The following is a 24,403-nucleotide window of genomic DNA, read 5'->3' as shown; positions in this document are numbered from 1 at the left end:
CAGTGAAAACTCCCAACAATCATATTTCCACCTGTGAGCAAACACTTTGGCAATAATGGGAAGGAAAAACTCCCTTTTAACAGGAAGAAATGACATGACCCATGAAATTATTGCAGTTATTGTAAAATAAAAGAAAACAGCTCAGGTGGAAGGTTTTTTTTTTTTTTTTTCAGATTTACTTTCATTTAGTGATCCTTTGGAATACCAGTTATGGTGCTAAATAGGAGCTGGTAATTGAGATATACAAAGATAAACTCCTCTACCAAAACAACTGTATTTAGTTTAATACTTTTAATTTATATGTAAGAGTTGAAATAACAGGTTGAGCACTCAGTGAGTTCTTCAGTACATAAAAATATTCTACAGCTATTTATAGAACAACACCAGGGGCCAGTAAATGAAGAAACAGGTACACTATGTCCCCCAGCTTCACTCTACAAGCCTCTTTAAAAGAAATCGTGTCTCCACTTTCCTCCTGCTCAGTTCCTACCTGAAACCCCTGCTATTATCAGAATAAGGAACAGAAAATCGCACATCTCAGCCGGCACAGCTAGTCTTTCTCACCGTCTCCGGTCGCTGAGGGGTTAAACGTCGCTTGGTAGTAGGAAGTGGGTGGCTGGAGCCGAGGATGGAGCAAAGACTGTGAAGCAAACACAGATCATTTCTTCACAGGAAAAGCGGTGCTACACCCGAGAAGAACAGAGTAAACACATCGAATACCCGAAGACGGACAAATCCGTGTCCCAGAGGACGAAAACGAGAAGCGATCAACCTGCTTTCGATGCCGCTGTGTTTGCATGTTTCACCAGATGGACGGGTAGAGGCGCTTCTCATTCATCGTACCTTTCCCCCCTTTTTTTCTTTTTTTTTAAATGCACATATTCCCTGACGTGGATGTGTGATAAGATCGAGATCTGTGGTAGTGATGTGCAGTATGCATGCAGTGAACTCTGTGTACCTGCACGCAGCACATAGATGTATGTGGCTTGGCTGCTTGAGGACTTCTTTACTGGGTTTTTAAACCAACGGAGCATCATCGCGACAGAAGCATCTAAAATGGTGATCTAATTTAATTTTAGTGAAAATGTTTTTTCTCTTGGGCCGTGGATCACCGGCGGTTCGGGAGTGAAGATGTGCGCAAACTTTGTTTTATCTTCGCCTCGATAAGCCTCGGTGTGAGGGGTTCTTCTCTATCTCCCAGCTGGACTTAAGTTCATGCAGAGCACGCTGATCCCACCGTGAAGCCTCTTGCTTATTCAGCACTTCGCAGAGGAGCCTAGTCAGTACTCACTGTCAGTCTCAGCCAGCATGGGATGTCGGCTGGGGTCGAGCACAGGAGCGGCACTTTTTATATTTTGGTCAAACCCCGGTGTAGTTTTTTGCTTGTAGCACGTGACGGTAAACGTTTATATATGCGTATTTATACATAGGATTTATGGTATTTCTCATACTGACCTTAACAGGGCCACCTAATCTCCGGAACATCATCTGCTTTTCTCTGAAAAGTGATGTTGACACCTACCGACACTCCGTCGGGTGTTTCGGCTTATTAGCGTTCAATTATCACGTCTTGCTGGCTCGCTGAAAGCCACGCGAGAGTGGACCCCTTCTCGCCCCGTCACCTGGAGACCAGGGGGCCTCGAGACCAACCGACAGGTGTGACATCCCCTCCGACACGCGCTATGGATGATTCAGGGATCATCCGAAGACGGAGGCTGCAGGTGAGAACTTTTGGGGTGTTACGCAAACGCAGTCATTACTTGGATAGAATGCCGTCATTTCATAATAACAGAAAGTGTTTTCATGGAAGTATGGAAGATTTCTTTGGCCAGAAGCTGCTGCATGGTGGTGATTTGTAGATGTAAGATTCATGTAACACGCATTCCTCTAAATTCGATGCAGTTTAAGTAGTTTTTGTACATATAATTGAATCTACAAATTACAGTTATAAGATCATCATCTTACATTAAATGATTAACAAGAAGATTACCCAGCATACAACCAGTCTTACAATCATTTAACGTGACAGAAAGATGATTACGATACAGATCGAATAGAAAAGGAGACAATATTCCCTCTTGTCTTACTCCATTAGATACAGAAAAAGATTTAGATACCTCCATGCTCCACTTAACTTGCATAGTTCTATGTGAGTACCAACACAGTAAAATCCTAATTAGATATGCAGGGACCCCTCTGCGTTGCAATTTAACAAACTACTTCAGATGTCAAATGTTTTGGAAGCATCTAAGGAGCACATAAAAACTATTGTGTTCTGCCTCTTAAATACAATTCCTTATAAATGTCAGTGTCCTTTTCTTAACCAGCTTACATGTATCACAACTGAGAATATGAATGCAATAATTGGCTAATATGGCACACAGACACCTGACAAATCATAATGTTGTCATAGTTATTAAAATAGATAATTAATTTCTAGTAGTGGTTACATAAAGTGATAATAAACAGATAATAATCACAGACCGTATGAAGCTTTCTTTATATGTTGGACATCCATAGTAATCAGTTGTGTTGGAGACTGAGTAAGTTAAATGGGTTGTACTGTTACATTTGCATTATGTAGGTTAGTCACTTTTATTGTGACTGACATGTCAAGGCGCCGGTAAAAGCTTGCTCTGACGCTCGTGTAGTGGGCGAGTGAAACTAATCAAGTGAGACAGGCAGAGCTCACCATTAGTGCCACTGTTTGCTAGTCTGTCTGAGCTGCCTTTTAAATTAATTTACAGTAAGATTAGTTTGCTGAAAATATCCTTCTGTAGAAGAGTTCCCATCACTTATAAATAGTAATAATAATAGAAAAAATAATAAACAATTTCCTGCAATGCTATTCCCTAGATTGTAGTTTGCCTGTGTCCCCACTGTAAGGTCATGAGGAAAACAAGGCAGTCTGTGGGTATCACAGCCATCCCTGCCATTGTTGAGCTGCACTTCTTGAACTCCGTGTTGACATTAAGACCAAGCATTTGATAAAAGTACAGGAAGCAGTAATGTTTGTGTACTTCCCGAAATGCATTTGTGCGTGATTAACAGGTTGTTATTTACCAGAGTGTAGCCTTTTATTAAAACTGAACTCCCATCAGCTTTTCCTCCATCTAAATGATTTATGCTGATTACCGTCTAGTTTGACTGCTCAGTCTATAAAACAGAAGAAAATAATGAAATTACATCCAATATTAATCTCTATTGAGAGAGCTTGATTTGTTTGTTTCAGTATCAAATGACTAACCTGGACTGACCTGAAACCATAAAAGTTTGTGAGTTTTACGTCAAATTTGGATCATTAAAATAGTTGCTTCAATTTTGCATTTTGCTGCAAGTAAGTTGTTTTTACTCTGAACCTATGTGTACACTGTATTTTTAGACTGAAAGATTGACACCATGTTAAAATATACTGAAACATGGCAATCGCAGGTTACCAGCCTCCACCGGTTACATGTAGTATAAAAAGTAGTAAATCTTGACAGTGTCTTTCCTTATTAAACAGGTGTTATTCCTTCAGCTCTGCTCTGAATGGGCTTCTCTGATGAATTCCTATGTGTTAGAGTTGTGTTCTTGCACCTTCTTAACTCTTCACACCAGGAGACTGATCTTGTACATCAAAGAAGTAAAGAGATCTGGATCAGATATGTAATATAGATATTCTTCTCTGCAAATGAGTACCAGAGCTTGTTAGAGTAGAATTTAGTTCACCTCAATGACTGCTCTATGCTATAATGATGGTTTGGCAGGTTTCAGTGTGTGAATGAAACACTCAGAAGTCCTTAGTGCTGAATTATTTCTTCAGAAGTTAATCATATCGGAATTTCAGCTGTGGATCTCAACACTGTCAATAGAAACAGAGAGCGGGTAAACTGGCAGGGGACAAGAGGCAATCTGATGTGCACATTAATGTTATGCACATGCAAATACACAACGAGACAGAGACACACTCTGTAAAATGGACTGTAATGGTAATCAGGAACACATAACCACATAGAAACACACAGGTACTTGGTTCGTGTACTTTTTAGTCATGTGGTGTTTAATGTGTAGGTGTGTTTTCTAGTTTTTACAGATTATTTTGATTTAAAAATCATGTCTCCACAAATCGTTATGGAGACTAAATTTCCTTATAGGATCATGAAGTTCCCCTAAGGTAGCATAAACCATTGAATTTTAAGGTGAAGACATGTTTTGAAGCCAACAGTTAGTTTTTGTGTGTGCGTGCATAACACACAAATTCTGTATATGTACATACAAAATCGACTCCCACCCTCTGGCCCTATACTCTCCAGTTCCATTGAGAAGTGGTCGATATCCATATCTCAGACAGAGGAGGTCTAAATGCTGAGGATGTGGTGCAGTTGTCAGGCCCATTAGTAGGACTAATGGTGGCCTAACAGCCCTGTGTGCCCTGAGGGAGGAAGACCAACCACCAGCAGCAGGATGGCCTGAAAGGGCTCGAGGCTGGGAGGAGGAGGAGGAAGGGTGGCGGCAGCATAGATTAGAAGAAGGCAGCAGCTGTGGGCTATACTAGACCCCATTTAAGTGCTCGTTACAATATCTGGATCCCTTTACTGTCTAGATCTGCTTTCATACCAGAGGGATGGAGGAGGGAGGAAAAGGACTGAGTGTATATACTGATGACATGTTTGTGTTTAGCACTGATGACTACTTCACTGGTCAACTATGACAGTGAAGTTGACCAGTGAAGTTCAGTGTCCACTTGTATGTGGACACTGAACTAATTTGGGGTAAAACTGAGGTGGCTGAAACACATAAATAAGTGCAATAATGTTTTAGGTCATCTAATAATGTTTCAAGTCAATATTATATATATATGTTATATAGCACATTTAGGCACAAGCAAAACTATCATAGGAATAATATTAATGATTTAAGAACAATAAAGAAAAATAGAGTAAATAATAATAAAAAATAATAAAATAGTAAAAAAGAGGAATTAGGAAAAATTAAGCAATAGTCTGAAGATGAGAAAGCTAATGAGAAGATGTTTGTTTTCAGTTGCCGAGGAAGATGACTTAACCTGAGAAACAAGATGATTCCAGGGAGTTTTGGAGCTTTGACTGAGAATGCCTGATCACCTGTACAACCTTATCGGGAATTTGAAATTACAAGAAGTCAACAAAGTGAGCGTCATAGAATATAGCATTGTAAAGCCGTAAACTGGAGCAAGCCCACAAAAGCACTTACATGTGAGAAGCAACATTTTTAAATTGATCCTGTATGTCACAGGAAGCCAGTGCAATGATTTAAGAATGACTGGAATATGATTCCACTTCCATGTAGCAGTCAAGAGTCTAACAGCAGCATTTTGAACCAGCTGCATTCATGATATCAGGTTTTGCTCAGTCCAACAGATGAGGAATTGCAGCATTCTAGTCTAGATGTAATAAAAGCATGAATGACTTCCTTGGGATCATTGATAGAAAGAAATAATTTCTTCTTTTTTTAAATGAAAGACTTTAACGCTTGATTTAATTTGTGAGTCAAATTTAAGAAAGGAATCAAAGATAGCAACAAGATTTTCTGATGTTTAAGATTTGATGCCAGGGGCTTAAGATCTGAAATGTCGGGATGAATCACTAAATGTTTGGCATTGAACAGTTTATTTTCAAATCAATAAATCATAAACAGAAGATACAAGGTAAAACATGGGACTTTAACAAAAGTACCTGGTGCCAGGTACTACGAGTCGTGCTGAGTAGGTGCTAGTGGAAAAGGGCTGCTAGACCTCCTGAATGCCCCATTCCAAACACTTACACATGTCCAGCCATGAGGTCCACTGTATATCAAAACTTTCAGAGATAAGAAATACTTTATTAATCCTAAAAATAGGTAAAATACTGTGTTACAATAGCCCAAACAGCTTATATCAATAAAAAAAATGCAATGTTACAGACCAAAATAGGTAAGAAAGGTTAAAAAATAAAACTAAAGAAAAAGCTTGGTTAAACTGAAAATAACAGAATATACAAAAAAAGTAAAGGCTTCAAAAAATGTAAATCTTAATATGATTCAATAAGGAGCTTAAATGAAAAAAATGATTGCATTGTACTATGAGGTGGAAAATATTTTCTGCTTTTCATCCTAGTACCAGCGACGCTGAAACAGAAGTTAGATGTATTATTGAAAACATGTATTAAATATGCATCAATTATACATGGCCTGTCGTAATTATGGTGGTGCCAAAGGAGGAAGTGAGGTGATGCTATGACGGAGTGACAGCGAAGTCTGTAACAACACGAGATCCAAAAACATCAGAACTCAGGACAGTTTTCCAACCAAAGATGATTTCCTTTATAAATGCTCATAAATATTAGCTAACTAGTTATTTGTTACCATAGTGATGATTGCTTTACCTTCACAAAGTCATCATTTAAACTCAAACCCATGAAATTGTATATTTATTTCTGAAGGGCCACAAAACTGATGTCTTCATATCAATAGGTGCATCAGATTTATTTCTTGTTCTGGAGAGCATGGGCAAATTTTATCTTTTAATTTGGAGGGCTTGTTGGACAGAAAACAAGGCAGCATTGAGAGGTGTGCCAACAGAAATCTGTGGCTGGGACATCGAGATGTACCTTTGACACTCGTGTGCTGCAATTTCAACACCAGTTTATGTGCATAATGGGTGGATATTGATGAAAATATAGGCCCAGCAGATGGAGTGTGTATGCTCGACTCTGCTGTGGCTGGCACGCCAGACATATTTAGCTAATAGATTAAACATATAAGCATGTGAATTTTCATGGTCAGTAGTTTGCTGATTGGCTAAACCTGCTGTCATCTATAGTTTAGTAGTCATTTATCTCCACTGGATCCACAGTAATGTTTTATACCACTTCATCTGCTTCACGTGTTTTATCCACCTATCTTCCTCTTCGTGTCCAGCCTTCCTTCTGACTGTATCATTTTCATTCTGCAGTTGTCCAGCTGCCACATCATTATGATGTCACACATAAATCACTGTAAAACATTGACGTTCAGTAGATGTTTTGATCTAAAGTTTTGGTTTATGTTTTTTTCCCCCATATCTCCTGTTGGTCCTTTCTGTGATATTTGGATGTGCGACAACAGCTTTAGACTGACTTACACTTTTCATGTGAATTTGATATCATGTTAAATGACAATTACAGACTGTAGTGCTCCAAAGACTTTATATCAGTCACACAAAGTCATGCTGTCATGCAACAGAAGCAGTTGCCTCATTAGTAAACACACAATAATAGAAAGTAGATCACCAGCAATCATGACTAACACCCTGAGTTTAGGCACCTTTCCATCCATTTTATTCAACTGTAACCGTAGTCTCTACTGTGGGAGAAAGTGTATCAGTCATATGAGTTGTTTTCATCTGAAGAGAAGGTTATCATATTGTCCGAGCAATTGTACGTGTGTGGAGTACAATATACTTACACTTAACCCATATGGTCAAACACTCACGCACACACAAACAAACACAAATCATGCTGTGTGTCTCATCCCGCTCTCATGTAGGAGTATGGAGTAAGCCACTTACACACACACACACACACACACACACACGCACACACACACACACACACGCATAATTTGTCCAATATTTTGTTCTGGGCAGTGTGCCCATTTCCAATATGCTAAGCACGAGGGATAAGAGTGTGATCACTGCAGAAGATCCAGCTCTGTTTGCCAAGTCCTGTCACTCATTGCCATGCCCACTGCTTTGTTCTGCCTCAACACGTCCTTCTGATGTCAGTATTATTCAGAAAAGGGTAGGTTTTGCACTGGGAGAGCAAAGTGTACATCAAAGCAACAAATCTAGGCCACAATATATTTGGGAATACTTTCAAATATTTGAACTACTTTTTGCAGAGCTAGAATTCCCATGCCAGAAACCTTTAAAGAAATAAAGTTTTTGCCAGACTTAATTCCCGAAATACATGAAGTAAGAAAAAAATACCAGCTCTTAAGGTTTCAAAATCTGCACATTTCTTCGAGATGCTACATTATTTCAGACCCTGGTGTCAAGAGCTCTGAATTGAAGGCTATTAAGAAAAAACTGAAGACTTGCAGACTGTTAAACTGAACAATACACTGTGTGACATTTGCCTTCCAATCTGCTCTGAGTTTTGGCAGTGGAAACAGAACAGAAGTCTCATGACTCTGCCCAGAGGAGCAACATATTAACATTTTTCTTTTCTATGGTTTGCACTTGGCCTTCACTTGGTCCTTGGGTAGATATTAACTGAAAAGCAAAAGCCAAAGAAAAAACATCTGACACCCTGTCTTAACGTCTTAGGCAAACTTGCATAATATTTTAATCTGGGTTGAACTGTCCTGTCTTTGCAAAGCATAGCGACCGAGGAGCATGTGATTAATGGGCTGTTACTTGGCGCACGGAAGCTGTGCATAATACATTAAATGTGCCAGGGAGGTGTTTGTTTGTATGTGCAGATTTCCGTGAGTCTGGCTATGTTGAATTAAAGCTGTAGAAAATGCTTAACTAACTATTAACTATTACTATAATGCTTAACTATGCTTAACTATAACTTTTGTTTAAATATTTGTATGGAGGCTTTCTTGTTATGTAATGTAACTGCAGTGCCATGAATGTGAACTGGAATTTGTATGTGTGTCCGAGATTACACTTCTAAATTGTTGCAGTGTGAACATGGACACATTTTTGCATTAGTATAAGCACAAAGGCAGAAAATGGGTGCTAATAATGAAACGTCTTGCTAGTTCCAGGTCGGACCTCAGTTTGTCTTCAGAAATGCCTTAAATCTTCATGGCATAGATTTAACAAGGCGCTGGATTTTGGTCCATATTGGAATAATTTGGAATTCTCACATTGGCCGTCTGAATAATGCAGCAGAAATTGTGACTCATCAGACCTGGAAACATTTTTCTAGTTCTTTATTGTCCAATACTGGTGAGCTTGTGAGAGCTGTAGCCTCAGTTTCCTGTTCTTAGCTGACAGAAATGACATCCAGTGTGGTCTTCTGCTGCTGTAGCTCATCTGCTCAGATATGCTGTTCTCCATACCTGAGTTATAACGAGTATTTATTCAAGTTACTTTTGGGTTTCTATCAGCTTGAAGCAGTCAAAACTGCTTTCAACTGATATTTTCACATTTTTGGTCCATTTTCTGTAAACATTAGAGATAACTATGTAGAAAAATCCTACAAGATCAAAAGTTTCTGAAATATTCTACACACCCTATCTAGTACTAACAATGATGCTACATTTAAAGTCACTTCAATCACCTTTTGTTCTGTTTTGATGAACTTCAGCAAGTTGTCTTGACCGTGTCTGCATTACCATATGACTGGTCACAAATGGTCATGAATCATATGACTGGTTGATTAAATATTTGTGTTAACAAGCAGTTCAACACATGTACCTAACAAAGTGGCTTGTGAGTGTATAACCGTGAAGACAGAGAATGAGTTTTAATAATGAGCCTCAGTGATACTAGCACTGTATTGCTTATGCATCTTCTAAAGGATGATCTTTAATCATTTCAGATGTGCCCAAGGTGTCAGTTGTTTTAGAAAAAGAAATGCATAAAATACATGAAATGTCATAAGAAGTGATTTTATTTTGAACATGATACATTCTTAAGCATGAAAGTGACGGCGCCTGGAGACAAATACCATAAAGGAGATGAAACAGAAATCAGATAAACAGAAGCAAACAGGTAACTGTTTTTCTTAAATCAGCTGATCAGTTTTTTTTATTATTAATGTAACAATTGTTTAGTAATGTGACATCTTTGTTGCATTACAATCAGTTCAAAATCTCAAAATTTAACTTTTGGTACAACTTTGTATAAAATAGTTTTACATTTACTTGTACACACCTGGAATCAAAGGAACATCAGCAAATTGTCAGTGTTTTTGTTGTTCTGTATTAATTCATTTACTAAAAATTAACAAAAACACTTGTTCATCAATTGACCAGAACAACAGAAGTACACATAGATTCAAAAATATGTATTAACTTTTCATTACGGCTTTTAGAGACTGAAATAGCACTTTGCTACATTGTGTTAAGGATGCACAGTGATTTATTTATGAGATTGAAATCCTTATTGATTAACAAAGGATTGCCCTTTTTTGTCTTCTGGCTTAGGTCTGACGTGTGTCAGGAGATTGTGGCTACTGCTGCTATTGATTAATTTTATTGTATATTAATGTGTAGCTTAAATGTGCAATTATTACATTTCATATTTATTTATACAATATGAGGTTTGTGTCATTGTCAGAACTTCTTTTCTCTGAACTCAAAACAAAGGAGAAACTTTCTGGAATTAAAGAATCTCAAATCTCTGATGAATGGCTTTTTAATTATGAAGAGTAATGGAGTTTTCAGATAATTACCAATAATTTTTTTTAAATAATGGATCAATTAATCAGTGCAACACTGCGTCAAATGTGTTTCAGATTTGCATTACTATCATTATTTATATTAAATCATGTAAATACTGAACAGTGGAAAAATCTTATATTAGAGCTAAAATTTAGAGAATAATAGTAATATTGGTTTGTGCCTATATCTTGCTGTGATACGCTTAGCAATAGCCAGTAACAAGAAAGCAGTACATACAGTAGCTGTCAACTGAAAAGACAGTGAGAGGGAGCAGGTGTTGGGGTTTGGTCCATTAGCCATCCCTATTGCCCCATATACACACACACACACACACACACACACACACACACACACACACACACACACACACACACACACACACACACACACACACACACACACACAAGACTCCAGTGGGGCGCTCTCTGAGTCACCCTGGCGTAGCTCACTTCCGCTTGATGATGTACCGTATTAGCATCCCTGAAAAAACTGACCATGATAGATGATGTCACTCCCAGATAAAAACTGTCTGCCCTCCGCTCTACCTGAAATGCTATTATTAAAGTTGCATATTTTAATATTGAATATAAGTTGTAATGAGTAGTTGTCAAGTAGCACTTTCTTGGCAAGAGTTCAGTGAAGACGTCATGTCTGTTCGGCATGTATGAAGCTTCAGTTTGGATATGATAAGTGTCTCTTATTATAAAGACTGAAAACAAGGACGAACACTGCTCCATACCACCGACGAGAGTGGTAGATTTCCTGCAATGTAATTCTCTGCAAAAAAGTGATTAATTTTGGTAATTTTTGGTCTTTTAATGATTTCTTTCAGAGTGGAATGATTGTACAGCATACATATTTAATGACTTAAAAAATAATTGGATGCACAAGCTTAAATCTGTGAGACAGATAGTAAGTTGATTGGCCAAAACAAAAGTTGGGATCATTCTAAAAAAGCAAAAAATGTCTAACCAAGGAACACGAGCAGGACAGCAGGAAGTTAAGAATAATCTGCAGGCAAATAATAATGATCATGTAATGAACCAATCATCAGATGATTCAGTGAGAAAAAACAAATATTATATGAGATTGTAACTTATAAAACAATACAGAAAACACCCAGAAAGAAAGTGGAAGCTCTTGTACAAAGTTATGGACTCATGAGGAAAAAAAGATGTGACAAGAACAAAATATGTAGAAAAATGGCTCATGACCCAAAGCACACCACCTCATCGATCAAACATAACGGCTGGTCTGTTATGGCTAGGCCACCTATGGCTGCCAGCTTAACTGGCACACTGCTTTTTATGTATGATTGTACTGCTGACAGAAGAATGAGGAGGTATACAGGAGCAAACTGTTTGCTCAAATTCAGCCGCATGCATCAAAACACGCAGCCAAAGCAACCAGAATTATTCAACTCAGTCTGATTTTTGCTTGTTGAAAGCTGGGCTAAAGATATCGACAAGAGCTAAAGGTGGTTGCAGTGTGAGAGCATCACCAAGGCAGATAAGAAGCATCTGGCTGCGAGACAAAGACTTCAGGCAGACAAAAGATTTTTCTCAAAATATGAAGTGTGATGAGCTTATTTCTGTCCTTTCATCCAGTTACCTTTGACTTCAGTTTCTAAACATCTGGACCAACTGTTCTGCGTATTAAAACCTTGTATGCCTTAACACATGGACCATTCTTGTCGTGCTAAATACTGAATATTGTAATGTAATTTTCTATCAACGGACTGCAAGTGTGTTCATGGCCCACGGTGTTGGAATTGGGCGGGTTTGGGTAGCCGGCTTATTTTGAGACTGGAGACAAAAGCTCCAGCTGTCAAGTCACGTTTCATCAGTTTGACTTTGTAATGCTGGTTTACTTAAACAAAGGCAACGAGGGAGATGGAGGGACAGAACTCTCAGGATCAAATCAAAACCAGTGAAAACCAGTCACAGTCCTTTATAATTACCTTATTTCCCTCAACTTATGTGACCCTAGCGTATCTAGTCACTTATATTCATTTGAATTCACAGACATGGCTGTGTGTGACAAGCCGAGTGGGGGGAAAAAGACGTTATCTTTTTAGCAAAGCCATTGAGAGGTAGAAAATATCCTGATAAGCGACACAGGACAGGCTGACAAGAGAAATTGACAGTAACCTGATCTTAGCTAAACTGAATGTTTAATGGTTTTAAATTGGGACTTGATGGGTAACAAGCAGCATACAGATTCATCCCAGTAGATCGTAATCACATCAGAGTCTTTACAGTTGTGTCCCAGTGTCATAAATATAGCAGCAAGAATTTTTAAATTGATTTTGTCTCCCTCCAACCTGGTGTTTCCTGAAGCCCTAAGGTCTCCAAGCACTTACGAGGGATTATTTGTCAAACTGCTTTTCACTGACAGTATACATGAACAATATAGTATCACCTTAAAGCCAAGCTGTAAATTAAAACATTGCTCTTTTTTAAAATTTTCATCTAGGGTATTTTTATTAAGATAACATATTGAACATACCCTGGATCCCTACTCTAAACACTTAAGCCAGTGTTATACTTTAATCGTTTTAAAATCAGCTCGGGGTTTGGCTGTAGTGCAGGGGTCGGCAACCTTTTCTATCACAATAGTAATTTCAGATATGATATGCTTATGTTGCATATACAAAATTACATAACTAAAGTTTCACTACAAGTTTATTTTTTCATGCAACATTTAGGAAATAAGGGATCATTATTATCATGTTATGGCCCACTTTGAAACAAACCAGCTGTAAAACCATGCAATCCTTTAATGAAATTTATTGATAGTAAAAGAAAGGGGGCCAGTTTCCATTTAGTTTTGAATAAATGGAAACTAGCCTATTGCAGACCTAAGCAACTAGTGAGCAAGTAGCATTAGTGGTGAACTCTAAGGAAGAGCAAATTCACAGATTGCGACTTTATGAATGTTAACCATTTATATATATATTATTGCTAAACAATTATGGTTCAGATAAATGAGGAGATGGTACCAGGTGACAGATGTATGCTGTGATGCACATATGATTTTTTTTTAACTGATGGGCAAAAGAAAGAAAAATCTTTCCTTTACCTACAGTAGTTAATATTTATGTTACATGTAACTTTTGCTATCAATTGCAGGAGTAAATCTCATAAACGTTTTCTGCAATATGTGGATGTGATTAATACTTAGGGGGCACAGTCACAGTATAAGAGATACTGTATAACACTCATGGAATTTACATTAAATGTACTTTAATCTAGGGCTGGGCGATATGGCCTAAAATCCATATCGCGATATAATTTGAAGCATGTGCAGTAATGATATATATCACGATATATTCTTTTCTTCTGTATAACATATTTTCCAAAGCACACTTAAAATCCTTTAATTTTCTCAAAAAGCGAGAGTGTGCCTTATGCATGAATTCTGGTTGTGCTTACTGACCTCGAACAGATTTTGGCGTGCAGAAATCTGTTAAAAAATGTTTTAGTACAACTTTGGTAAGCTGCACTGCTTGATGGATTGTCAGAGCATTACGGCTGCCGTAGTGAGGAGCTTTGCGGAGTAATCTGGGTCCAAAACTCCTTCTACTTCAGGTCCCAAAGTCAAACAAACACTAAGAGTTAAAAACGGTCTAAATTCTTTCATCTTTAATTAAATCATCAGCGTTGCTGCTTTATCGGGTGTAACAATTATGTTTTACATCCATGAAAACAGAATTTATTAAATTTAACGGAGTTAGAAGTTAAGAGGAAGTTAGCTCGCTAGTTTACACCTAAACATGACATACCATGTTCTGACTGAGAGATTTTTGAAACCAATTAAAACGTACAGGTCTGCTACCACTTCCAACATAAATGAAGACAGAAAACTAAACAGGAGTGGCGTTTGCAGGGTTACTGAAGTTGGACTACCTGGTATGTGCTACGTGATTGCTAGCAACACAGCTATGTTAGCATAACATTAGCACAGTGAAGCTGGAGGATGAAGCCAACTTTTTTCCCACTCGATAAAAGTTAACGTGAGGGATTCTGGTGGTTTGGGACAAATGCAATTGCATAGCAGGATGCTATACACGGGCCAAACTTCAGTCAGGAGAACAACTGAGATTATTCATCCACAATACGAGGTTAGTTATTAACATACTGCAACAACATGGGAATAGAACAGCTGCCAGAGAATTCAACATTAATGTATCAATGTTACGGAAGTGGAGGAAGCGCAGTTTTTGGCTTTCCCCATATTTCAAAAGTGCTTCATCTCTTTGCTATGACTGTCACCCAACATAATTTGCAGATGATAATGGTTTTAGCCGCTCCGATGCTTTCAACCAAAACAGGTGTGATGACATCATCAACATGCGCTATCGCGATAGAGCGATATAGTCAAAATCTCTATCGTTGGCCAAATTTATATTGTTTCTATTGTATATCGTTTATATCGCCCACCCCTACTTTAATCCTAGTTTTGTGGTAATTATTTTCTACCCTTGTGTCATATATGCATTTATCAGCCTCTTCATTACTGGGTTACTGGGCTGGACCATTCAGAACTTCCTTAATTCTTCATGGCATAGATTCAAAAAGGTGCAGGAAGTATCCCTCAGAGATTTTGATGTCATCAAGCAGTTTCTGCAGATTTGTTGGCTGCTCTGTTGGATTGAGAGCCATTCTTTCATTGTTGGTGTCCAACAACCATACCATTTTCAAAGCCACTTACATCTTCCCTGCTCGTTCTGATATTCAATTTGATCTTCAGGAGGTCGTTTTTGCATGTCTTCATGGCCCCAATGTAAACATAGCTGTTTAGGTATTTGTGTTAACAAGCGCTTAAACAGGTGTACCTAATGTGGCTCATAACTCGACAAATATCTGTTAGTAACATCCATGATGAAATTTTTTTAAAGACTTTAGGACAAAATGTGTGCTTTCATTCAGGTTCCTGTATGTTCCAGAGCATTTCACATTGAAACAGGCACGTCTAATCCCCACCTGAAACAAGAGGACACAAGCAAGGACAATGACAATTTTATTTATATACCACGCTTCATTACATGTAAAGTCAGAGTGCTAACGCATAAAATAAAGGTATAAAAATCTGTGTATGTTCACAATGGCCTTAAGGCAGAGAAAACAACATATTGCTACATTTTTTTGTGTAACTCAAGATCAGTCTAAGTTTTGACCTTGATTTGAACGTGCTTGTCCTGTTTTCTGAGAAATTATGCTGTGCTTCAAACAAAACATCAGTGCAAAATGTGTGAAGGGATACAAAAGGAATTCATGCCACATTAAATTGATAATATGACAGAAAATCTGGTAATTGCGTGTCTTTAATAAGTAATTATATCAGTGTGGTTAGATTAATCATAAACTCCTGCTGGTAACAGTCTGTATAATGAGATATTACAAGAGATGTTATGCTAATTCACATTTCATTACCACACTAATAGTAACTAATAGTAACAGTTTTCTGCCTTTTAGAAATGAGTCCTGCAGATTGCATGATGTGTAAAACTCTAACCAGTCTCATTTGTCTGCTCCCCCTCTCCTTCCTTTTCTCTCTTGCCTTCTCTTTCTCACCAGAAGGATCTACCTCTGCCCCGAAAAAGTAGTGGGTAAGTTTTCCTCTGCATTTCTCCTACATAATAATATGTTTTTTATTCAGTAGTATCTGTAGTGCACATGTGTGACATCATCAGAATACTTCCTGGAGTTTCTTTGTAATGTTGGTTGTATGGCTGTGTGTGATGTGAGTTTTTTTCCTGCTTTGTGGAATATCAGGAATTTTGTGAGATCCTGGTGGGAAAAGTATGATAATTATCTGTGAGGTATTAAGGAAATCAAAGCGCATTTAATGTGCTTTGCTACAATATACTGCTATTTTGCAATTCCTTGTATATTGTATGGGCACAGTTGTCTGACTTGAATGGCATACTGTTGAAAAATGAAGAAGGAATCATATTTTTTAAAGATTTTTTAAAACCATTTCAGCTTTATTACAGGAAGTCATGGTCAAATGATGTTATTGTGTAGTGGGAGCCTCATCTACTGACTGCAGCATGTTTCAGCTTTGCAGGAGCTTTTTCACTCATGGAGCTTCTCTGCTGGTTCAATCTGTTGCACCACTGAGCTGTGCAATGAAAGTTCAGCAGCAGGAGCACCGTGCTGTGACCTCAATGCCCCGTGTGGATGAGAGGGGTCTGAGGGTTGAGAAAAGAGAGCAGAGCAGTCTAGGACTTAAGCTGTCGAATGTTTAGTTACTTACCTTGTGGTGGGAGAACTGCTTGTTTATTGAATTACCAATATAATACCAATATAATATCTGCTGTTGCAAACTTACAGTTGGTGTGTCACCAAAACAAAAAAGCCCTGCGTGATGATACCATAGCTGGTGTGGCTATCCTAAAACTGTGAGCGTTCAAGCGTAACAATCGGTAAAAACTGTGTCATCTCCTTGTCACCCAAGCATGATTAGTCACTCTGCTACACCTGTGCCCCTTATACGTTCCCCCTGCCAGGCTGTGCTACACTGCCACCCATGGTGAACCCAGTGCAGACAAACACAAACATAGCAAGAAGCCCTTACAGTTGGTTAAGTAAGGCATCAGACAGTGAAGAGCACCCTGACATAGTTAACGAAGCTCTTAAACATGACTGAAATAAGGACTTACAAAAATCACCTTACACATACGGTGAAGATAAAGGCTGTGCTGAGATTTATTCTCAGAGAAATATTCAGAGCAACAGAATGTCTCTTACCATTTTCTCTTCATAGCCTCAGTCTGGGTGCCCCGGCTGGCTGATTCGTCTCTTAGTGAATGGAGCACAGAAAGGGAGAGAGAGCTGTCTGCAGAGGGAGAGCAAGACCTTAACTGCAAAGCAGAACGTGTCCATGGATTCTGCACAAAGTGCTTTATTGTAGGTTGGCAACAATGAGGTGAAAAGAAAAGAGTCATGTACCTAAGCTGAGGTACGCATATATCCTCTGCCAGTAATGGGTTTGACACCCATTAAACTTCAGAGCTGTCTCTAATTCTTTGTGACAAAGATTCAACAAGGTGCTGGAAACAATCCTCAGAGATTTTGGTCCATCTTGACATGATAGCATCACACATTTGCTGCACATTTGTTGGTTACGCATCCATGATGGGAATCTCCCATTCCACCATATCCCAAAGGGGCTCTGTTGGGCCATTTGAGTACAGAGAGCTCATTGTCATGTTCAAGAAACCAGTTTGAGATGATTTGAGCTTTGCGACTTGATGTGGTATCCTGCTGGAAGAAGCCATCAGAAGATGAGCAACAATTTTCTGGTAGCATCTTAAACGAGGCTCAGTTGGTATTTCTGGTTGATTGTGATTATTTGAGTTACTTTTGCCTTCTTATCAGCTCGAAGCAGTCCGGCCATTATCCCCAGACATCTGACATGAGCAAGGCATTTTCACTCAGACAACTGCCACTCACTGGATCTTTTTCTTTGATCTATAATCGCCAGACATGGTTGTGTTGGAAAATCCCTTTAAATCAAATGAAATACTCCAACCAGCCGGTCTGGCATCAAAAACCATGTCACGGTCAGAGTCACTTAAACAGCCTTTCTTCCCCATTCTGATGTTTGAATTTCAGCAGGTTGACTGAGTTCCTGCCATGTGATTCGCTGATTCTACATTTGCATTAACAAGCAGTTGAACAGGTGAAGTGACCATGAGTGTATATTGACTTCCCAATATTAAAAATTAAATGCTTATCCAGTTAATATTTATGCACACCGCTTAATATTTCAGAATTAAATTTACACCCACTTTTATTTTATTTTAAGGTTTTTTTTTAGTTTACATTTGGTTTGTTTTGACTGGCTCCTGGCTGCAGATGAAGAAAAAAACACGAAGCAGATATTTTTAGAATCAACATGACTCACACTTCCCTGGGTACGTCCGATGCCCATTGTGAGAAAAAAAATGCAAGAAAGAAACAGCTTATAAATAATAGAAAATAAGAGTCTCTGTATAATTTTAGGTTGCCTGACACTCATTGTGTTTAAAGTTTAAATAACATTTATATTGCAAACACAAAAAATACTGGTTGAGTTGGCTGCAGTGTATGACTCATTTTGTACATGACTTCATCAAGATCATAACTTGAAAACTGTAAGAAAAAGACCCACTAACACTTTGCTGTAGTTGTGCCTTTGAATGAAATGATTAATGGGAATTCCTTCATAATGTCCCACGTTAAAGCTATCAAGTCCAGAGTCAGAGTTCACAAAAATATGACTGACTTATCATACTGAAAGGAAACTCTGCTTAAGTGAGGTGCTTTCTGTGCAGTGTAGGAGTGAATGGGATAGAATGAAGTTTCGAGGTTTGACAGAACCAATTAAAATGGCTCGAGGTGTGGCACAAACATGTGAAACCCCTTCACATTTGACAGCTATGTTGGTTAAAATATGAAATGTATGTATGTATGTATAAAAGAAGCTTAAACGACGTGCGAGTCTCTGTCCATGGTGCTGAAACCAAGTTCCCCACTTTTCCTTTGCCCCTTAGTGCTGGTTTATCATTGATTCTTTTGTCCTCGGAATGCAACATAAGAATAGAACTAAACAAGTATTTTTATTTTTAAATCTAGATTTATATACTGGAAGCCAATGTAATAAAAACTTTGCTGTTCTTAAAAATCAGAAGCCTTGTTTTATTCCTCCCATCCGTCCTAATTGCTCTTTACTTTTTGGCTGTGTCCTCTCTTTTGCTGCTGCTCCTGCTGTTAAAAGCCTTCCACAAAATCAGGGAGAATTTGGAAATTTGCCTTCTGCTCAACATGCAGCCGGCAAATACCTTTGAACCTGGAGGACAGTGTAATTTTTCTCTATATGCTTACTCTTTGCTGTCATTGCTTCAAGTGTTGAAATCCTTGAAATTTTTCTGAAATTGATGTAGCCATGCCTTCCTCCCTCCCCTGCTTATTTTCAGCTCGCCCACTTTTGCTGTGCATGAGTTGAATGTGAATCGCCTAGCTCGCTCACATGTCAGTTTGTCATGTAAACTGTTATTGTTGTACTGCCTGTCCTGGTCGTTTAGGGGGTTATAAATATGAAGCATGGTGTTAATTCTCCCCATAGAGCTCAGTTTTAAAAAAATATATTATTAACTTCATTTTTTTTATTGCGTGTACTTCTCTGTTTAGTATTCTGTATACATCTTACTCTGAGCAGAGGTAATGTCTGCTAGCTGTAGTCTGACACTGTTAGCATATATACATGCCAGGGGTAGTTAATGTGCGTCTGTATCCTCGTTTATTGCAGTTTACTGTTAGACTCGGTTTGGCCATGCGTGTTTGTGTGTGTGCTCTTATGTGAATCATGTATGTGTGTCTCCAGCGGCTGTCATTGGATGTATTTTGTCCGTGACCTTTGACCTGTGTGGAAGGGTGGCAGATGTCACAGCATGACATGAAGGTGATGCTGGAGAGCTGGAGGCTCACAGCTGGTGCTGCTTTTGGGTTTTCTTTACATGCGTCGTCGTGTTGGGCAGTGGGTGTAATGACTGACAGTTTATGCAGAAAATAAATTGAAGGACAGGCGGGTCACCAACAAAAATAACACAGAAACACGGAAACACCCACCTTGTCTTCTATATGATATCATGCCACCCATCCCTCTCTCTGTGACCCCCGCTGTGTTTCAATGATATCATCGCCCTCCTCCCACTTCCTCCCCTTCTCTCCTTCTCTTCTCTCCCATGTATATTTTATCCACCCAGACTCCCACATTAGAGACGGCATCCATTATTGAATTACTCCCCTCAGCACTACTGTGCAACTGTCACCCCACGTCAGCTTTAACATTTGGTGGATTTGTTTCAAAGGGAGGGAAGGAGGGCGTACACATATGCACACACACACAGAAATGACATCTCTCGTGGTTGGGCATTGCAGAGCAGCTCCTGTGATATCTAGGACAAAGAGACAAGTGCCAGAGCTCATCCAATCTGGCATTTCATATTTTGGAAAAAAAAAACATAACTGTGTCAGTGTGTTTCTATATGCATGCATTAAAGTAAAAGGCTGGCATATAGCCGTGGTCAGACGTTTACACGCTGTCATCATGGGCATGAATATCATGGGGATTTAGGGCTTTTAATGATTTCTTTGAGCTGTTCTTTTTACAGGGTGGAATGACGGAGCAGCATACATCTTTAATGACTTAAAAAGTAAGAAATGGGTGAACAAGCTTATTTTTGATTTTCTTATATTTGATTAAATTTCCCTTAGCAAATTACATCTTGGTCATCTTGATTGCTTTTGGTAATCATCAAAAACTTCTACCATTCTATGGCTGGACATTTGACTGCTTTTCTTATCAGAATTGGTAGAGTTAAATGTTGAATTTGGAGGTAGTCCTCCTTCATTATTCCATCCACTTTGTACAATGTATCACTACCACTGGCAGCAACGCTCCAGAGCATTTTGCTAGCACCACTATCCTTGACAGTTGGTACAATGTTCTTAGGTTTTAAAGCCAAACAGCTCAGTCTTTGTCTCATCTGACCATAAAAGTTTTCTCCAGAAGGCATTTGGCTTGTGCATGTGGGCTGCCGCAAATTTCAGTCAAGCTTGAAGGACTTGATTTTGGAGCAAAGGCTTCTTTTTTAAGTGCCAACCTCCCAGTACATGGTGATGTAAAACTCACTGTGGACGGTGCCACTGGTATTCCTGCAGTTTTCAGTTCATGGCAGGCTTGAGCCTTGCCGGTCCCTGAACATCCTAACCAATCTCCTCCCAACTGACGGTTACAGTTTAGGTCCTCTTTCAGACCTAAAAAAAACCCCAACTCTACTCAATCAGGATCAATAACTATACATTATTAGACCTTGACCTTGATAGGTTAAAAGACCCTGTAAAACATTTAGCACAAATTACTAAAGGATTTAAGTGAGTGTATGGATACATTTGAGCCTGTATGTTTACTTTTGAACCCGTGTGGATTACAGAAAATCCTAAATAAATTCAAACTTGTGCACAAAGTAAAAACCTGAAAAAAGAACAGTTCAAAGAAATCATTAAAAGCCAACAATTACAATTACATTTCTGCCCACAATGAGTGTATTTAAACTTGTGATCACAACTGTTGTTTTTCAGTAATTTCTCACTTCCCCATCTGCATCTGCAGATAAGTACTAATTTACAGCAGTAGAACAATGCATGTGGGAGTAAGTAAAAATAGAAAAAAGGCAATATACCAACCAATAACTGGCTTAAAGAAATATTTTTAAGGTATGAGTTTGCATATATTTTCTGATTATCCCAATAAATCTAACAGAAGATCTAAGGATAAATTTATCCTACTGTTAAATAAGTATTGTAGTGTAGCAAAACGCCTGGTAGGTCCTCTGTGTTATAGAGCTCCCCATACCATTGCATTGCACATGAACACCAGTAATTATTTTGAGTGTTTATCACCTGCCTCTGCAAAGCAAGAAAGTACTTAGTGTTTTATTAAAAACCCAGAGTATTGGTGTCAAACTTTTCTGACTAAATGCACGTGTGTATCGTAGGCAGTAAGCAATGATGGCTCCTAGAATATCTAATATTACATTACTGCAAACCTGACATAGTTTAGTTGTAGTAACAGAGCTTCAGAGGCCATTTTTGATTGACTGAATTAATGAAGCATCACCTTGATGATCTATGAGCAGACTGGGAGGCAACACATTTGTGGTTAGGGTCAGGCAATGAAAGCAAGTAATAACAATTAGGAAAATATTGTGATTTTTTTTTAAGAAACGTTAAGATAAAAAGAAAAAATGCTTCATAATTTACTGTCAGCTATCTAACCAGCCTGAATGTTACTATAAAAAGCTTTCTTCTAATTCTTGTGTTAATGCAAGTAGATTTTGCACTACAAGGCTTGATAATATTATCAAAAAAGAAAACATGTTAGTAGTTGTTGCTTTATCATGAAACCTACAGACATTAATACCATCCATCCATTTGGATCCTATCCCAGCTATCATAATTGTACACATGGCACAGGTTAGCAGTCTATCACAGGGTTAACACATAGAAAACAGACAGTCAGTCACTATGGCCAACTAACCTAACATGCATGTCTTTGGACTGTAAAAACTCCACACAGTCAGCCAGTGGATTCAAACCCAGGACCTTCTTGTTGTGAGGCAACAAATCTAACCACTGCATCACTCTGCTGCCCTTGACGATAATACAATATAACAATAATATAATATTTAAAGCAAACTATACAAACACAGACGGCAGTTGATGTTGGCATCAGTACATGGGGCAGAAAAGAGAGAAAGAAAAATATAACATCATTGTCCTTGAATGGTCTGTTTTTTTAATGATGTCATTCCCTGCCTGGTGGTGCTCATGTGTAAGCTGTAGCATACACAAAAACACACAAAATAACACATGAAAATCACATTGCAGTGTCCCTCCTCTCTTTCTTTCTCTGCCTCTCTCTGTGTCTCTCTTGTCATTCACATTAGTCTCCAGTTCACTGCCCCCCTCATCTCTCCACCTCTGATTGGCTTTCACTCTCACTTGCGTTCCCCCCACATGCTGTTTCTTTCTTTCTCTCATTCATACTGCATATACCCCTTCCCTTTATCTTGTTCTCCTCCTCCCTTTTCTCTCCCTCTCTCACTCTCTTTGGTGCCCCCCCTCCCCCTTTTGCTCTGTCGCTGTACACTTCCTGGCTTGGCACGATACCCTTGAAAACAGCTCCACAATCCTCTCTCCTTCCGAGAGGGATGCTCGGCAGCCTGTTCCCCCTGTCTCCTCTCTCTCCCCGTCTCTCCTTTTTTTCCAACTTAAATTCTCATTTTCTTCATCTGTAACACAGATGACATTTCCAAATCCCTCTTCTCTCCCTTGCACACACTCCTGTAGGCATGCTCACGTGTACAGACATCAAAGAGAGAATGTGTGTGTGTTTTTAACTGGCCAGAGGAAGCTGACATGCCAGCGTGGAGCGTAATCGCTGCTTCTTGACTGCGCGCGAGCCTGTGTGTGTGTGAGAGAGTTTATTTCGGTGTGTGTACGTGTGGAGGCTCAGCTGCTCTCATGTTCATCTGCCAACACAGCCTCTGCCACTACCAACATGTTTCGACGCACAAAAAGGTAAACGCAAGCAATCTGTCAACGTGCAGTCTTTGTGACCGGTGTGGTGCCCTGCTGTTGTTAGTATGTGTTGATTCATCGGAGGAGGTTGTTGTGTTTTTCCATGATGTGTCCGTTGTCCCTGCCAACTGTCATGCTGTCTCACAGTTGTCTCCCTGTCTCCATTTAGCTTCAGCAATATGGTGTGTGTACTTGTGTGTTTGTTTTTTGGCATACATATGTGTGCGTATAATGTGCTTCTGTGCACACAGCATGTTTTTATATGTGACAGGTATATGGCAGGAGGGTTTTTATAAATGCATCATTTGTTTGCTTATACACTCCTTATGTGTGCTCATCTCTCTTTTACAATACAGTCCAGCATAAGACTTGTTATTTGTATTTTCACACATGTTAATCTTTATTTTAGAGTTGCACATGCTTTAGATTATGGGTTGTGAGTTGGGCTCCTGTCTGGCACACTCACTCTGGAAGGTATGTGTGTGCTTGTTTAGTAGCCTGCGTGTCGGAGATAGCTTTATGAAGTGAAAGCATTTCCAGTGTCCAGGGAGTGCTTGTGTAGCAGAGAGCCAGCAGTGGGCAGTACTAGAGTGCTGGCTGCCTGGCAAAGCTCCTGCCTTCCTCTTCACTTCTCTCCTTCTCCTCTACCTTCTCTTTATTCTCTGTCCCCAGCATCCCCCATCTATCTTTTTTCATTGTGTCTTTTTTCCTCCCCCATTATCCCCTCCTCGCCGGTCTCCACTGTGATTAATTGTCCTCATCTCATGTCATCTCAGGGGCATTAGTCGGACTCTTCACTGTCCCTCTCCATGTGCTGTATGTGAACAGGAGTAAAGCCTCCCTCACTCAAACTACCCCCCCACCCCACTTACTGTATGTGCCTTAGAGAAAAT

General features: G+C 39.0%; 1 protein-coding gene across 4 annotated transcripts in view; it reads left to right on the top strand.

Moving 5' to 3' along the window:
• The first annotated feature begins 213 nt into the window (after positions 1–213).
• Positions 214–24,403, top strand: part of LOC146516767 (microtubule-associated serine/threonine-protein kinase 1-like) — a 79,855-nt gene continuing 55,665 nt past the window's right edge. The window contains exons 1-2 of one of the 4 annotated variants that reach the window (XM_085162839.1): positions 214–1,721; positions 15,960–15,988. In XM_085162839.1, coding sequence (XP_085018965.1) covers positions 1,683–1,721; positions 15,960–15,988 — 68 coding nt within the window. In that variant the 5' untranslated portion in view covers positions 214–1,682. Of the gene's footprint in view, positions 1,722–15,956; positions 23,511–24,403 lie in introns of all 4 variants that reach the window. The other 3 variants (XM_085162841.1, XM_085162838.1, XM_085162840.1) reach the window with 3 other exon arrangements.

Source organism: Neolamprologus multifasciatus, chromosome 6 (assembly GCF_963576455.1).
Source record: "Neolamprologus multifasciatus chromosome 6, fNeoMul1.2, whole genome shotgun sequence".
Classification (NCBI taxonomy): domain Eukaryota; kingdom Metazoa; phylum Chordata; class Actinopteri; order Cichliformes; family Cichlidae; genus Neolamprologus; species Neolamprologus multifasciatus.
Note: the sequence above shows the minus strand (reverse complement) of the source record. Positions and strands in the feature narration are given on the sequence as shown.